Source organism: Paramacrobiotus metropolitanus, unplaced genomic scaffold (genome assembly GCF_019649055.1).
Source record: "Paramacrobiotus metropolitanus isolate TYO unplaced genomic scaffold, Prichtersi_v1.0 Parri_scaffold0000022, whole genome shotgun sequence".
In the NCBI taxonomy this organism is placed as follows: domain Eukaryota; kingdom Metazoa; phylum Tardigrada; class Eutardigrada; order Parachela; family Macrobiotidae; genus Paramacrobiotus; species Paramacrobiotus metropolitanus.
This window is the reverse complement of record NW_026570242.1, coordinates 435906-451213: the sequence shown is the minus strand read 5'-3', so window position 1 is coordinate 451213 and position 15308 is coordinate 435906. Positions and strand designations below refer to the sequence as shown.

Genomic DNA, 15308 nt, shown 5'->3' with positions numbered 1-15308 from the left:
TGATGTACCTTAAAAGTTAAAAGATAGATTCTTCTTCGTTTTTTTGGTTATTAATAATTAGTCATGAAACCTGCCTCTAACCAGTAATTATGCATAAGGCGCAGTATGCACCATTATGCATCTGCATATACGTATACTACATAATTTTATGTATATAGATATATGTTGGTAGCACTTCATAAATATTACATTAATCACCACAGATCTAGAGAGCGATCTGTGTAGACTACGTACAGAGAATACGCACAATAACCGAGGTATGACTTTCGAACTACTGTATTTTGGAAGCAGCTAAAAAATGAGTAGATACCGTAAATGAAAGTCGGCATGTGTAATTTTTCACACGCGCTATGAAATACTAACCGATTACGTTAATTACTTGAAAAACTTAATGGCCTGTATCTGTAAATTAAACCGATTTCTAATCATGGTAAGTACAAAACCGAAACGGTCCGCTTTTATCTACAGTAAATACTGCTAAATTCTAAAACAACTGCATGTTTATAATTTGTGATAAGTGCAAAACTGAATTATTCCAAAAGCCTAAATACCTGGTATACCGGCGGCAAAGTCAAACTCGTTTAACTAAATACAGCTCGATATATTGATACTTAACATATGTACCTATATTAGTATTAATAGTATATGGCTATATGTGTACTATATATAGTATGTATGTACACACTAACAGTGCACTTGCAGCATATAAAAAAACCGCCGAAGTACTGTAATACTTTGTTTATTTCCATTTTTCCTATTTTTATTCATTAATTATATGATTAATTCACAGAAGACATTAAACAGTTAATGGCTGACCTCCCACAGCAGACGCGCACGGTCGCGTACATGATAATATTACTGTTATCAAAAAAGTCTCTTATCAGGATTTCACACGGGGTCGCGTCGCAACGGCTGACTGCGCCATACAGTTCAATTGCGCGCGGCAAAATTGTCAGTGTGATGAAAACTCAAAACTTGATATTTCACTCGATCGCAAGCTTCATACCGCACTGCACCACTAAATCTTGATTTCACTTGTTTTTACGTTTCCAAATAAATAATTATCGGCGGCAGCTCACATGGAACTATTTAATTTATTGGGATAACAACCGGGAGCATCAGGCTGTGTCATTGCGTCTTTAGGCAAAGATTTTGAAATCGTCTGAATAGTGCAGCCGCATTTTATTACGAACTGATGCCTGCCTACGATGCTCGTATTTCTTTTCTTTGGTGAATTGTTGCACGGTTATTGTGCGTATTGCACTGTTATGAATCCCTGATTGCTTCTCAATCAAGCCGCACGTTAAAATTTTAATGCTAATCAAGCCAGAATTGGAGTGGATGGTTTGTACAAACCATCCACGCAGAAAACTCGGCAGCTGTCTGCACAATGCAGTGAGCAAAAAGTTCTTTTCCAGGAAAGGATGAATGCCATTTTGCCCAAACTGTGATTAATTAACTGTTCGATGCCAGTGTCATTTCTGTATCAGCCGAAAACTGTTGCCACATATATACATACACCACAACAACCGAATCCAGATCGCCCTGCTGAATAATTAAGAAAAGCGCCGAAACAAATGAATCCGCACAAGCGCATTAAGATTGCTAGTATCGTACTACAGAATACATATAACGGATAACATAATATTTAGAATACAACCGCAATTAATTCATAAACGATTGGGGGCAGGGAGGGCACAATTTGTACCGACAAAATTATTACGTTATGTCGGATTACGACAAAAACTTCCAGGACAAATTTTGTCTTTTTCTAGACAAAAAAACACTGATTTAAGGGTGATTGTGATTCATACGTTTCCCGTCTGAGTTAACGTCTAAATACATGTACCGATATTACTATGATTCATATTTTTATTATTGATGGGGTCCCGAGCGATTAGGGCCGAGAAATCGGCATTTCATATTTCGATTTCAAGGATTTTTTGCTAATTGAGACAGCACGCACACGTGCAAGAATGTAATAAACGCGTCTACAATGCCAGGGCGGCAGTCCCCAGTGCTGCGCAGATAGATACCCAGTATTTGGACAGAATTGGACTTAGCCACATCGGGGTTTTTCTACAAATATTTAATATATCGGGGTATATGCTTGTATTCAATCTGGCCATATCACGTAGGAAGCATGGGAATTACGAAGACCGTATCTTTTCGTACGTTGGTGTAAATGGAAGTGCAAATGAAAAAGTTGATTACATATTTCATAAAACCAAGCACTTCAGTTTCTTAAAACCTAAAGATGGAAAAGTTTTTATCACCCTGTAGTTGTAATAAGCCGCAAATGCCGTCTGTACGCGTTGCCAATATTCTTTGCTGACAACTGAATAAGTCGGTAGGGCATGTATGCCACTGTAAAAGACTCTTCTAATTCGCTGACGGATTTATTGCCTACAGTACTTACATGCATAAAATAGTTATGTAGGCTAGCAACGATTTGAAAAGTAGACTAAAAATAAGGATTTTGCACCGAACTTGCCAACGGTACCTACTGTATGTAAATCAGGACCATCGTTCTAGTGCTCTTGATTATAACCAAAAAACGACTGTTTCCCCAAATAAAGTGCCGCGGATATAAAAAATTTGAGCAATGGACGAGAATCCAAAGCATACTCACAATGCAGCAGTTCATCATAAAACGGATGACGCCATAAAAAGGTCATCTGTGGCAGACGATCTGAAGCCAACGAGTAGTGACGGCGATGACTTCCATGGTATGCCACTTGGAGCTCGAATCTCGTATCATGCTGGTTTGAATCTGGACGAACGCGAAGCTTTTAAACTGTGTTTTCCTTCGTACGCTCAGTCAATGAAACCAGCCGATCCATCCACCGCTGGTTCCGGGGATAACATATCCATGATGATCAAGAAAATGCGCAGTACAATGGGCAGCATGGATCCCAATGCGGAAGCCGCTTCCAGCCAAAGCGAGGATGAAGGGAACGAGCGCACTGTGCCAGTGCATTACACCGAAAGCAGTACTGATCTGGTGTCGGGCATGGACGTCCCTGACACGACCGACTCCACCGGAAAGCACGATCTGGTCAACCGGTTCATTATGGAAGAGACGCCGCACAGCGTGGGCGATTACGGGGCTGGAAGGCGTAGCAGCGCATTGCCCGGAAAGAACCCAACAGGGAACGATTGCCACGTGTTCAGTGAAGGTCCTGCCACTGCCGGTCGAACTGATCAGCGTCAACGCCACCACAATCTTCCCTCACATCACCAGTAGATCTTGCTTCGTAGCCCATATATATAATTTTGAAGTAACATTCACCGCTTGCGCTGACCGCAACAAGAACGGTACTCAAGCTGCTCTGTGACTTGTTGTAATTATATGATTATTTGAGATGTATAAAAATCCCGGAGCATGCTTAAACATATTGCAATATCGCTGCTTTCATTCACAGTGATCTTCTTTAGAAAGTCGTCTACTCTGCAGTTGAAAATTATCAAATTTGAAGACTTTAACGGGATGCTAATTTTATTTTTGATTTAATGCTAATCCACTTTAACTGTTTTTATGCCGGAAATAAAGCATACAGATCTGGGCAGACATGGGCGACTATCTGTGGTTTATCATTGTGCTGGAACTGACCACAAGGCAAAATAATAAGCGCGTGCCCGCTGTTCTCACAAGTATTGTCATACAAAGTTAAAAAATTAAAGTTCGCCAAATTCAACATTACTTATTCAAAAATTAATAAAATGAAATACATACCGTATTATTATTACTTACGTGCTTGAATACATAATCTGCATGTGGGTGCCGTTACGTTCCCTGCCACTGTAGAATTCCAGAGCAGCAATTACGAATTTGAATTTGTTGTTGTTGTTGATTTTAAGTACAGTAAGTTTATCAAAGTTCCTTAGCAACAGAAAGATTAAGGATGTCTTTTTTCGTGTGTCCATACTGTTCTTACTTTATTAATTTTCGTCCTTAACAATGGTACTGTTATTAGATACATACCACACTAAGTCTAACGGTTTTACAACTTTTACTTTTAACAACTGAAAATCTACCTCTCGCTGATGAGCAATTATAAACATGAAGTATTCCAAAAGTATTATTTACTCGGTTGGCTTTCCCGTTTTTTACCTCTTTCTCTGATCTGACCATGCGTTGAAGCATGGCACTGCCTAGCCGTAACAATTACGATGGATATTCCTTTCTTGTCGTTCTCTATCGTTTATCGTGCCGCTTTATCCCCAAATAGCAATATGCAAACTGCCACCTGAACTGCGTATTTCAGATTGGTGGATTTTTATCTGTTGTCAAATCAGCCGTCTGCAGTTAGTATTGTCTGAGGGTTGCGAATACGTCTCTTCGTTAACGTATCGTTTTCCGGAAGATGTCGGCCGTTACCCGGGGATCGGTCCGTTCCAGTGCCGCCTCGAGTGGCAACTCCACGGGCGCCAGCGGCAGATCTTCCGCCACAGCCACTGGAAGATCATCTGCCGCAAATAGTGGCAAACCTTCCGCTGCAACCAGTGGAAAATCTTCCGCTGCAACCAGTGGGCAAACTAGCGGTCAAGGATCTTTAAATTCCGGCAGCGCAAGGCGATCTACGAGCACCGGTCGCACAGCCGTTAACGGTAGCATTCACGAAGGCACAATAATTTCAACTGCAGATTATTTGTCAGATCCAGGATTGTCTGCAAATTGCAGGGTCTATCATCAGCCAGCAGAGCACGATGTCTCCTGCATCGGAAATTAAACGCTCATCGGTGGCCTCCATACCATCGCCGTTGCAGGATGCCGATCACAAAACTTCAGGGAAGTCATCTGGGCGGAGTTCCTCTATCAGCCGACGGCCGTCAGGACCGGAGTCGCTCTACACGCCAACACCGGAGTCGGAAGAGTTACGCGCCACTTTGCTGATGGATCAAGTTCGCAGCTCACTGGATCGAGCGGCGCGAACCAGCGGCAACACAGGTGGCTCAGCCCGGTCATCGCGTTCGGGACGCAAGAGTTCCAGCGGAATAGCGCCCGGTGGATCTTTCATAACAGCCGTTCAAGACGAAAGATCAAGTCTGAGAACATTTCAAGGACCTGGATCTGTTAGCGGAAGAACGTCTACCGGCATGACGTCAGACACATCAACAAACGTTTCTAGTTTTTCTGGTAAAGTGATGATTTTAATGAGCCGCAGCGGTCACTTAATAACAATCATAAGAATTTGTAAAGTTCTGGGATGGTTGCAGGCTCTGGAAGTCTTCCTGGTTTCACATCTCAGTATGACCCTTCGGGGGCGACAGTCATTAGTGGATCGGGCGGTACATCGTTCTCATCCGGAGACCCTTCCGGAGTAACCGCACAGTCAGTATACTCAGCATCGCAGAGAGGCTCCACTTTAGGCGGCACGGGAGCCACCTCGTACGGTACCTCCGGCTACAGCCAACCCATATCGATACTTCGCAATTCAGGGCAATCTTCGGGGTACCAATCAAATCACACCCGGGGATCTCAAGGTCAAACATAAACTAAACTTTTATAAACCATTAAATAGCTGCCATAATAATTGCAGGTGTCTCTTTTCAATTACCGGAAAACAGTTTTGCTACCCAGCAAAGTTCGTTTTCGAGAGGCGGAAGTGCTTCCGGTCCATCAGGGCCAAGCGCATATTCGGGATCCATCCCTTCTACCGGCTACAGCGGTTCATTTGCTACTGGAACTGGAGGTAGTGTTTCGGGACCAAGCGTACAGGTACCTGGATCGATTCCATCTGGCAGCGGAGGATCCTTCTCCACCGGACCAAGTGGTGGCAGTATTTCAGGTTATCCAAACAGTGGCATTCAAATGTCGGGATCAATGCCACCAAGTGGTTCGGACCAATCGTACATGACTGGGACCGGTGGTAGGATGTCAGGACGTTCTGGCAGCATGCCGATATCAGGACCCTACCCACCAAGCGGCACTGGTGGATCGTTCGCCACTGAAACTGGCGGAATATCTGGACGTTCGGGTAGTACACAAATGACAGGGATGATGCCGTTTAGTGGAACTGACGGCTCATATGTTACTGGAACTGGAGCAAGCTCGGGTCGCTCGGGCAGCATGGCGATATCAGGGGCTTTTCCACCTAGCGGCACTGGAGGATCGTTCAGTACGGGAACGGGTGGTAGCATGTCAGGGCGCTCTGGTAGCATGCCGATATCGGGACCCTATCCACCCAGCGGCACTGGAGGATCATTCGGCACTGGAACGGGTGGAAACTTGTCAGGACGCTCAGGTAGCACACAAATGCCAGGCATGCTGCCACTAAGTGGAATGGACGGCTCATATGTTACTGGATCTGGAGCTAGTCTATCAGGACAATCGGGCAGCATGTCAATGCCAGGGTCACTTCCTGTAACCGGAGCCACAGGCTCCTACGGTACCGGAACCGGTGGAAGCATCTCAGGTCCAACAATGATTAGCACATATTACTCCGGATCCGGATCGATCCCATCTGGTGGCACAGTGGGTTCGTTTGCGGTACCGAGTGGTGGAAGCATATCAGCAGTTCCCGCCCGCTATACTACGCAATCGTATCGTAGCAGCCAACAGACCTCGTTCTCCCGTGGCTCTACTTCTCCAACTGGCCTCACTGGATCATTCTCGGTGCCTCTGGGAAGCATGCCACCAGGCAGCATGACAACGTCGGGGCCAACTTTTCCAGGTGGTTCATTTGCAGCTAGCAACATGGGAGGAAGTATGTCCGGGCCATCTGGAGGCACCTTTCAAATGCCTTCATTTGGAGAGCGTGGTAGTGTACAACAAGATTTTCGAGCATCGCTTGGCACAGGACCCAGAGGCTCCATGCAGTCGGAAGGAATGCGAAGTTCGGCAGCAGGATCCGGCATGTTGCTAGTGCGACCGGCGTATTTTGTTGTTATGCTTAGTTACAGCCAGTTCTTTTTCTAGGTCCCCGGAAGCTTTTCTCAGCCTGGCGGAAGTATCTCAGGTGGCACAGGCGGAACGGGGAGAACTAGTATGGCTCCAAGCATCGTCTCCCGGCAGTCAACTGTACAGCTTTTTGGCGTCAAGTTGATATTCCTGGATAATTTAATCGTTTCTTGTACAAGGTTGCAAGAAAATCGACTACGTCGCGACCAACTACGCTGCGATTCTCGGAGTCGACTACTTCCCAGCCCGGCAGTCAGCGCCGCTCAACAACCTCGAAATCGTCTACAAGGCGCAGCACTTCCAGTAGCCGCCGCAGCAGTAGTCGTGGTCAGGACGAGAAAACTGAAGCGATCATCGAGGAAGTTTCCGAAGCTACAGAGACAGAACCAGATAGACCATCTTCAGCTGTGGAGGAACAAGTACGCAGCACGCTGACAGGGTTGCAGCTCGCCGAAGACTCTCTCATAGACGACCCATGGGTACAAGTGAGTATTGACTTGAACTAATAGGACTGGAATTAAAAGAACTTTAACGCTTTGGCTATTCGTGATATGTTCTTGCTTAAAGGGCATTCCCTCCGTATCGGTGGCTCGTCCCAGTTTACGAGGAAGCCGTGCCTCTTTAGGGACACCATCAACGGCCCAACCGGAAACAGGTCGACCATCTGGAAGTGGTGGCTCCCTTTCTGTGGCCCCGGAAGTTGTGAGGCAGTCTACTGTTGCCGAAGCTCGTCTTTCTAGCATCCCTGAAAACTTGACCACTTCTGAGAGGCGTTCAACTGCTCCATCGCTAACAGCGACCTCTATCTCTGCTCCTTCGGGAACAACCAATGCTCAGCGGCTATCCAGTGTATCGGCAGGTACGGCTCGTCCGTCCAGCCTCGGCGAAGCCCGTCCAACAATGACATCACATTTAACGGCGCCCAGCGAACGGCGCTCTACCGCTCCTTCGGCTAATACAAATATTCGGACCAGCAGTATTTCGGAAGCGCAGGTAACAAATACTTCGTCGATGACTTACTGATCGTCGCTGTGTTAACATTTACTGCTGCCTTTTAGCGCAGCACATTGGAATCCAATGCAACTTGTCCGATGCCTGAAACCCCACCGGCAGACGAACGCGGCTCGGCCACCGGCCGGCCTATCAACATGACCCATCGGGCGTTTTGTCGTCCAGGCCTGTCGCCTTGTGCTGTGGTACCACGAAAGAAATCATCGGTGAAAAAGTCTTCGGTTCACGGTGAAATGCGTGGTTCGCTTCCCCGGGACTCACTGGCACTTAAACGCACCACAACTCTAAAGCACACAACAATCACATCTGGCGCCGAAATTATTGATACAGTTGAGGAAGAGGACGAAGAGGTAACCGAGGAAGTCGCACCGGTATGTTCGACATCATGGTAAGCTCTAATGGCGAATAGTTTTGATCCATCAGTGAGCCATGCATCCCGTTTACACCACTCTAGGAATATTTTCCCGAAAAGATTTATCGCGGTGTGATGATATTCGCGTTTGGTGGGTACGATGGAATCAGTTTCAACCAGGAAACCTGTCGACAAGTGTTACGGTATGACCTGGCGTCGGAAACGTGGGATGTTGTAGGAGAAATGCCGTGCGTACGGATATACCCCGCTGTTGTCACTTATGGAGACCATATTTACATCATCGGTACTCACGACACGGAAGCACAATAATTTACTAGTAACAGTAAATTTATGGTTAACAATCAGTCACAGTGTCGAATATAAATAATATTTTCAGGAGGTGCCAATGCTGATTGTTCCAGTAGTATGATGTCGCCCGACCGCGGTCCATCCAACCAAATGTTCCGATACACGCCGTCATCTAATTCCTGGTTGGAGTGCCCGCCCATGAATTATAAACGCATGCATTTAGCTGCCGCCGCCGCGTTTGGGATGATCTTGGTTTTCGGTGGGCAAGACGAATGGGAAAAGTACCAACTGAAATTCGTCGAATCACATTACCCTTAAGTTGTTTCTTGACGCATTTGCTTATTGTAGCACACTGAACAGCGTGGAGATCTTTGACATTGATGCAAATACATGGAAAACAGGGGCCTCAATGAGAATCCCGGTTTACGGTGCATCCGCAGCGCTTGTAGGATCGACCATTCATCTTTCAGGCGGAATAACGTGCCCTGATATTGTGAATGGAAAATACAATATCGTGACGCGCGTTCACGCTTATGATCCTTATGCAAACGAGTAGGTTATGGCAGCAATGACAAAGCGTTAAAAATAGCGGCAAACAAACATGTATTGTACTTTGTAATTTGAACAACATCGATCTGTTTACAGATGGACTGTGCAACATGCAATGCCGGTGCGGCGAGCGTTCCACGGCGGTATCGGCGTCGACGGGCAGCCCCATGTGGTGGCTGGCGCCGCACCGGGTGTGAATTACATCTTAACACGCAGTGATCCGCCGCATTTCCTGGCTCATAAAGATATATTTGCCTACTGCGGCAGTATTGATAAGTGGAAGCGGATGGCTTATCTCAAGGCTCCGAGATTTAGTTACGGGATAGCAGCTGTTGGTATGTTGAAAAACTGCCATAACATAAAAGGTCACTGCAGTATATCATTGTTTTACCGGCTTTTTTTCATTATAGGCTCTACAATAATTGTGGCCGGAGGTTACGGTGAAAAAATTGATGAAATGTTAGATTCAACGGAGCACTACGATATTTATACACAAATGGTAATTTCCAATTTAGATATGCGAATTTAGTTTGGCTTTGCGATATCTCACGATAATATCTCATATTCAGGTTCGTCCGGGCGGAAAAATGCTGCTGCAACGAGTTGCTTTTCAAATGGTGGCGTTCCATTTCTATGAGATAGTGCCCAGTCAGACCTGCCCGGTGGTGTGCCCTACTGTGTGCTTTGATCCTGAATTGGGAACGTGTTTGCAGCGCACTGCGGATGGATATGTTCCGTTATAAATTTTTAATGTCAATCCTTTTATCTGTTATGTCCAGCTCGCTTGATGTCAGATGTTTTAAAGTTTTATTGTGTACAGCATTGTAATTAAATGAAACGCCCTCCTAGCTCAGGACGTGTAATTTGCATTCGTTTGTCATTAATTGCGCAACCTATGATCTATTTATTATCACTGTAATTTAAGTCAGACCTCATTCGCCGAAGAAGACAAAAGTAATAAGAGCGCAGTCAGTCAACAGTTATTTAGCAGTCTGTGGCAATTTTGCGTTATAGTCCGGTAAAACATAGTAAAAACTTTAATTCACTTAACAATTGACACATTGTCGTCCAACTGTGAAATACCCCGGGATCGGCCCTTTAATGCTAACTTGACAGTTCCCACGAAAAAGAGATGATGCTTAGAAGTTGACAAGCAGGATATACATTTTTTGCGAGTATTTAAATAACTTGATCAATGCTGCGTCTGCAATAGTGCGATCAATGCGATGCACAGAAGGGATTATAGTCTTACTGAATACCGTAAATGTGCTCGATGCCGTGTTTCACAAAAATTACTTATTATGAATTCCGACATTTTTTTACATACAGTCCGCTCAAGAAACTAAGTAAATTTTCAAAACTTGGTACAAGTTCTGAAAATACTCAAATATGAGTATTTTCAAACATTATGAGGAATCTCATAGAAACTCAAATTGTTTTTAAAAATAATAAAGTTTTTCTGAGATCAGTAATAAAAGGACACTTCAAAATTCCTTCAAAATTATTTGCGTAATAAATACTGCACTAGTACTATAATTTTTAATTTTATTGACTCCACTTTTCCGGCTTATGATTATGCATTTTTTTCCCGGTATTAACAGCTTTAGTACACGCGAATTACGGCAGTACCCAAAAACTTCCAATTTTTTGTAACAAGATAGAAGTGAACGGTAATGACTTTACTTTTTATTCAGAACGCATGACTGACTCGAAGAATACGCAGCTAAGACATGGATCATATTTCCATGAAAGCACAGAAACGTTAGTGTTAACAAATAACAAGCAAACACATATAATATATTTCTACATAAAAAAATTCGATCAGCAATACACAGTATATGTACACTGCAGATAAGAATACAACGCAAAATACGAGTATTTACTTTTAGTCAAAGTAATCAAAGAAACTGCAACCCACAAATGCGACACTAAAATAATAATTTTCTTAACAGGACTGATCATGCAAATTTACGCAATATTTCCCCTTTTCCGTTGGCTTAAATCTGCCTTGCCGCAGTACGTAGGGCGAAATTCGATTAAACCTTCTTCGCGGAAAAAAGCGAGCGGTTCACCATGAGAAATTCTTCCTTGAACGGAAGTACCGTTAACCGATAGTTAAGAATCCGGCAGGGTTCCACTCAAATTCATCCCAGTTTCTTCAGTTTGCGCTGATTATAGCCAATTCTCACTTGCCGCTGCATTAGCCCTTCCCGTCGTCTGGCCTCCAGTTCCATTTTTTCCTGCAGCACACTGAGCGGTGCCATAATCGACAGGCTCAAATCAACCGGCACCGGTGACCGTTTGGGCATGCGGCCGCGCAGCCCAATGGGCACGGCAATGGGATGCGGCAGAAAACGCTGAATATTATAGCTGGGACGTTTAACCGGCTCCCAGCAACTGGCTACCAATGGATTCTCGCCGTCCTTGCACACGCGACCAGAAATTCGGTGACCATGCGGATCAAAGGCCGTTGGCGGCTGCACATAGAGAAATCCAAATGGCATTGAACTGAAAAACCGTTTAACCGTGGGCGCTTTCTCCCCGTATGACAGCTGCATAAAACATACAAAGAAGACGACAGCTACGATATCGTAACGCGGGCGTTCCATTACTGCAGTCTGCTAAACTAAATAAATTGAAAAGTAGAAACGAAGGGAATGCAAATCTTGTCACACTAGGCACGAGAAGAAAGGTAATAATATTATCACAGTGCCCTTTATATTCGCCAATTACCCACGTGTGTCAACAGTGAGCCGGCTGCCGGATCGAGTGGATCTTTCCGGATATCAACATTAATTTGCTTGATGCGTTCTTTAAGGTTGTGCGTTTTTGCCAGCCATAGACACGTACAATTGAAAATCAATTTGTACACAGGAAGATTATCAAGCTCATATACAATAATGACGTTCGATGCTCCTTCAATTTACATTCATAAATTCAATCTACTCGCTGACCGATACGCACACACATAGACAGATTTACAGTAATCCTCATTGGAAACTTGCAGGTAGGGTCCCTTTTATCGCACCTTTTATGGTGTTGGCACGAGGTGAATGCTTAATTATGCTGCGTCCAAAAATAGAACAGCTTCGAACCAATTACTGGTCAGCGAAATGTCACGTAAATTTCATCTATAATGTCTGAATACGGTTAACATACAAAACGGCCAATGTCACGTTCACAATTTAATTACCTTGTAAGTTGCTTCATACATCCTCATCATGGGGACACTGCAAAGTAATTACTGACTTTTTCCTTTCCTACGGCTTAGTTTTCTAGCCGAACTTTCTTGGATGTTTATCATTTCCGGTTGGTTGCCGGCTCACATGACAGAAAGGTCAGGTGTTGCGCATGTCTGTTAGCCAAGAGATCTAATTAATTATCTCTAGAGGTACACCAGGTAAAAATGCACGTTGATGTGGATGTTGAGTAGCTTTTGTCCAGATAAAACATTTAGCGTTGTGTATCTGTAGCCACCAGCAAGCATACTGCAAACTCATACATTTCTTCGATCGCTTGTACTGTAACAAAACCAGAAATCTTTCGATTTACCGTTTTCTAAACGTAAAAGTTGTTCGCAACACCGAATGGTAGCCGAGATACTGTAACTTGTTACACCTGTTTATCAGTTCTTGTTTGCCCTCTGGTGCGTTTAAAGCCTTGAGTTTCTTGAAATGTTAAACGGTGTTTTCCAAAAAAGTAACATGCCATCAGGCTTAGCACCAGTAAGGGCGACTATTAGTTCCCTACCTAGTAGATGTCGCGCACCTGTATTCCTAAAATGACCCAGTGCCGCTCTACAATAGTGCAGACTAGTGACGTAGTCTGGACTATTATAAAGCGGAGCTGAATGACCACTCCGTTCACAAAGTATTTAAAGCATCCGTAAATATTAAAGTATATAAACTGTGCGGACCAGTAATAATTCACAAACTCCAGTAATAATTTGCTTGTTTTTAACGCGGCAAGAAGCTTACAATTCGACGTGTATACTCAGATCGTTTTATGATTGTTGCTAGATTACAACTGAACACAAATTTGACTTCGGATTTGCAGTTAACGATGGCAGAAAACGAGGCCTAAGCGCAAAATCTTGGTTTAAAAATTAATAAGCATTATCGTACTCTCTACATACCGCGAAATGGTTTCGTTATGAAACGGTTACCTTGAAATTTTCATCTTGATTCTGACGTCATACTTTCTCATCTAACAAATTACATTGATTTCGGATGTATGTCAGGCTGTGCTTAGCGCTAAAAAACAAAACTATGCACGGCAAACGACAGATTCAATGGTTTGATCCAAAACTGTTGATATCTGTGATTGTGATACTTTTAAGCATACTGGAACTTCGATGCATTGCCGGTGTTTCCACCCCATCTGTAAATGATTGTCCAACTCCTGTCTTGCAGACTCAACAACCCCCGCCAGACTGGGGTGCTGGCATGAACTGCTCTTATTATCCCGTCGATGCTCGCGAAGAAGATCGGGCACCGATTCCTTCAGGCTTCTACGTCCCTTATACCAAACCATTTTATCGGTACACTTCTGTGGACGAATTCTGTAGCTATAATTTCAATGGCGGAGAGGTGCAAAATTATTTCATCAACATGTTGGACTGTTGTAAGCGGTGGAATTCCAGTGGCTGTCTAATAACTACCACCCAATGCCCCAAAGCGCTAAAATTCTTGAAGCCAAATGATTACACGAAAAATCAAATACCGTACATCAAAGCCATCCAAAGACCGGATTTCACGGATTATGTGGCTATCCGTAGGCGGAACACCTTCTGGAAAACCTGTTACTTTTTCATTTTTCGCTACCCTTCATACGCGCTTAATGCATCTTGTGACTACGAAAGACAGAGTATAGCTGACTTAAGTATTATGCTGAGGCAGGAGTATGACCTGGGGTACTCGTTGTACAATTGTTGTTTGCTGTACAAAAACTTGGGATGCATTGCTTGAGCGCACTGGAACTGAGCAGCCGTATGTGAATATTTGTTCGATGTCAAATCATTACGCACTCTTGATGCGTTTGCAATGCTCCCATGCATTTAAGTGATCTTTTGAAGTTATTTTTTCCTACAACTAATACTTATGATACTATGGTCCTTAATTAATTATAAAAGGTATGCCATGCTCTTTGGCACTCGAAACGTTTGTTTGCACAGGAAATATTTCATGAATTCTGATCATCTGCGCTGGGATTTTGGACCCTCTTCGCTGACCCCAAAACTTCCTTCCTTACTCCACTAATTTTGTTGCTGTAAAGTACCACACAACGCTGTCATTGCAGGGAGCGCTTCTAGGCAGTTGACCTTTTGCTATCTTGATTCTGTATCCGTTAATTTCAGTTGTTGTGGTTGGTTATTGTTGGACCAATGTACGAAGTCGCTTAGTCTTTACAAGGACCATTGCTCCAACAAATTAAAAATATCGCCTGGTGAAAAGGGCGTGACAGTAACAAGTCCCACATTAGGCTTACGCGCGCATCCGGACAACTTGGACTGGGACATTTCGCCGCATTCGAATTCGATTCGCGACTTTTTACTGCAAAGACATCTGGACGCTGGGACACTTCAGTTTGGGACATATTGCATTGATACATCTGACCTTTGCGACATTTTTACGCAAGACATGTGGTCGCGCACAGTTCGCCGCTGGGTTTCCACACGCGTTTCTTGTGGTCCAAGGCCGCACGACCGGTCTACTCGAATGATTTCATGAGTTCATATTTTCAAAACGTTGTTTATTGTTTTTGTTTGCAATCGGACGCATTCATTTTCGCTTTTAGACTTCGAAGGTGATTTTTGTTTAAATTTTCGAGAGCAACTTTACCCAAAATCTGTCTTCCAGGTACCACGCTACAAACTCACAGAACTTTTGCACTGGACAGCAGTGACAGTTTGGTAACTTATTGGACAGTTTGTGTTATTACAGTCACTCACTGACTTAGGGGCAATTTTAACTGGACAGTAGTGTTTATTGGATAACTCACTGACCTGGGGGGCTCTGTAACTGGACAGTATGTGGCAGCTCGGTCTCATAATTACCTATCGGTCTTCTGGCGTTTTGTAATGGTTATCAAAATCCTTCGTTTGCTAAAGCGTTGATTACACGGTGCTGATAGGGCGCCGTCATTGTTGAAGTATTTTAAGGTTGCTTTTAGCAGTGTTATTAA

The 15308-nt window shown here is 44.0% G+C and overlaps 3 protein-coding genes across 9 annotated transcripts; 2 read left to right on the top strand and 1 right to left on the bottom strand.

The window, feature by feature from the left end:
- The first annotated feature begins 2296 nt into the window (after positions 1-2296).
- Positions 2297-3565, top strand: LOC129586832 (uncharacterized). Its single transcript, XM_055480290.1, has one exon. It carries the CDS (start codon positions 2606-2608, stop codon positions 3245-3247), a length of 642 nt encoding a protein of 213 aa, XP_055336265.1. The 5' UTR covers positions 2297-2605; the 3' UTR covers positions 3248-3565.
- A 387-nt stretch (positions 3566-3952) lies between these two features.
- On the top strand, positions 3953-10102 carry LOC129586682 (kelch-like protein 1). Of its 3 annotated transcripts, XM_055480019.1 has the most exons (14): positions 3953-4611; positions 4685-5140; positions 5221-5487; positions 5544-6868; positions 6923-7024; positions 7084-7389; positions 7472-7897; positions 7963-8286; positions 8370-8571; positions 8665-8857; positions 8925-9128; positions 9222-9460; positions 9536-9624; positions 9695-10102. In XM_055480019.1, the coding sequence occupies exons 1-14, from the start codon at positions 4368-4370 to the stop codon at positions 9866-9868; spliced, it is 4551 nt and encodes a 1516-aa protein (XP_055335994.1). In that variant the 5' UTR covers positions 3953-4367; the 3' UTR covers positions 9869-10102. The 3 variants fall into 3 exon arrangements, with proteins under 3 accessions (XP_055335994.1, XP_055335995.1, XP_055335996.1); XM_055480020.1 differs by lacking the exons at positions 9222-9460; positions 9536-9624; positions 9695-10102 and having other exon boundaries at positions 8665-8835; positions 8925-9063; XM_055480021.1 differs by lacking the exons at positions 3953-4611; positions 4685-5140; positions 5221-5487; ... (2 more) ...; positions 7084-7389; positions 7472-7897 and having other exon boundaries at positions 8144-8303.
- Positions 10103-10850: 748 nt separating this feature from the next.
- LOC129586754 (uncharacterized) lies at positions 10851-14068 on the bottom strand. Of its 5 annotated transcripts, none has more exons than XR_008690202.1 (3): positions 12894-14068; positions 12319-12480; positions 10851-11633 (listed from the first exon to the last, which is right to left on the bottom strand). XR_008690202.1 is itself a non-coding variant. In XM_055480138.1 (3 exons), exons 2-3 carry the CDS (start codon positions 12346-12348, stop codon positions 11270-11272), a joined length of 438 nt encoding a protein of 145 aa, XP_055336113.1. In that variant the 5' UTR covers positions 12349-12480; positions 12876-14066; the 3' UTR covers positions 10851-11269. The 5 variants fall into 5 exon arrangements, 3 of the variants coding, with proteins under 3 accessions (XP_055336113.1, XP_055336112.1, XP_055336110.1); XM_055480138.1 differs by having other exon boundaries at positions 10851-11677; positions 12876-14066; XM_055480137.1 differs by having other exon boundaries at positions 10851-11677; positions 12319-12646; positions 12894-14066.
- Between the last annotated feature and the right edge of the window lie 1240 nt (positions 14069-15308).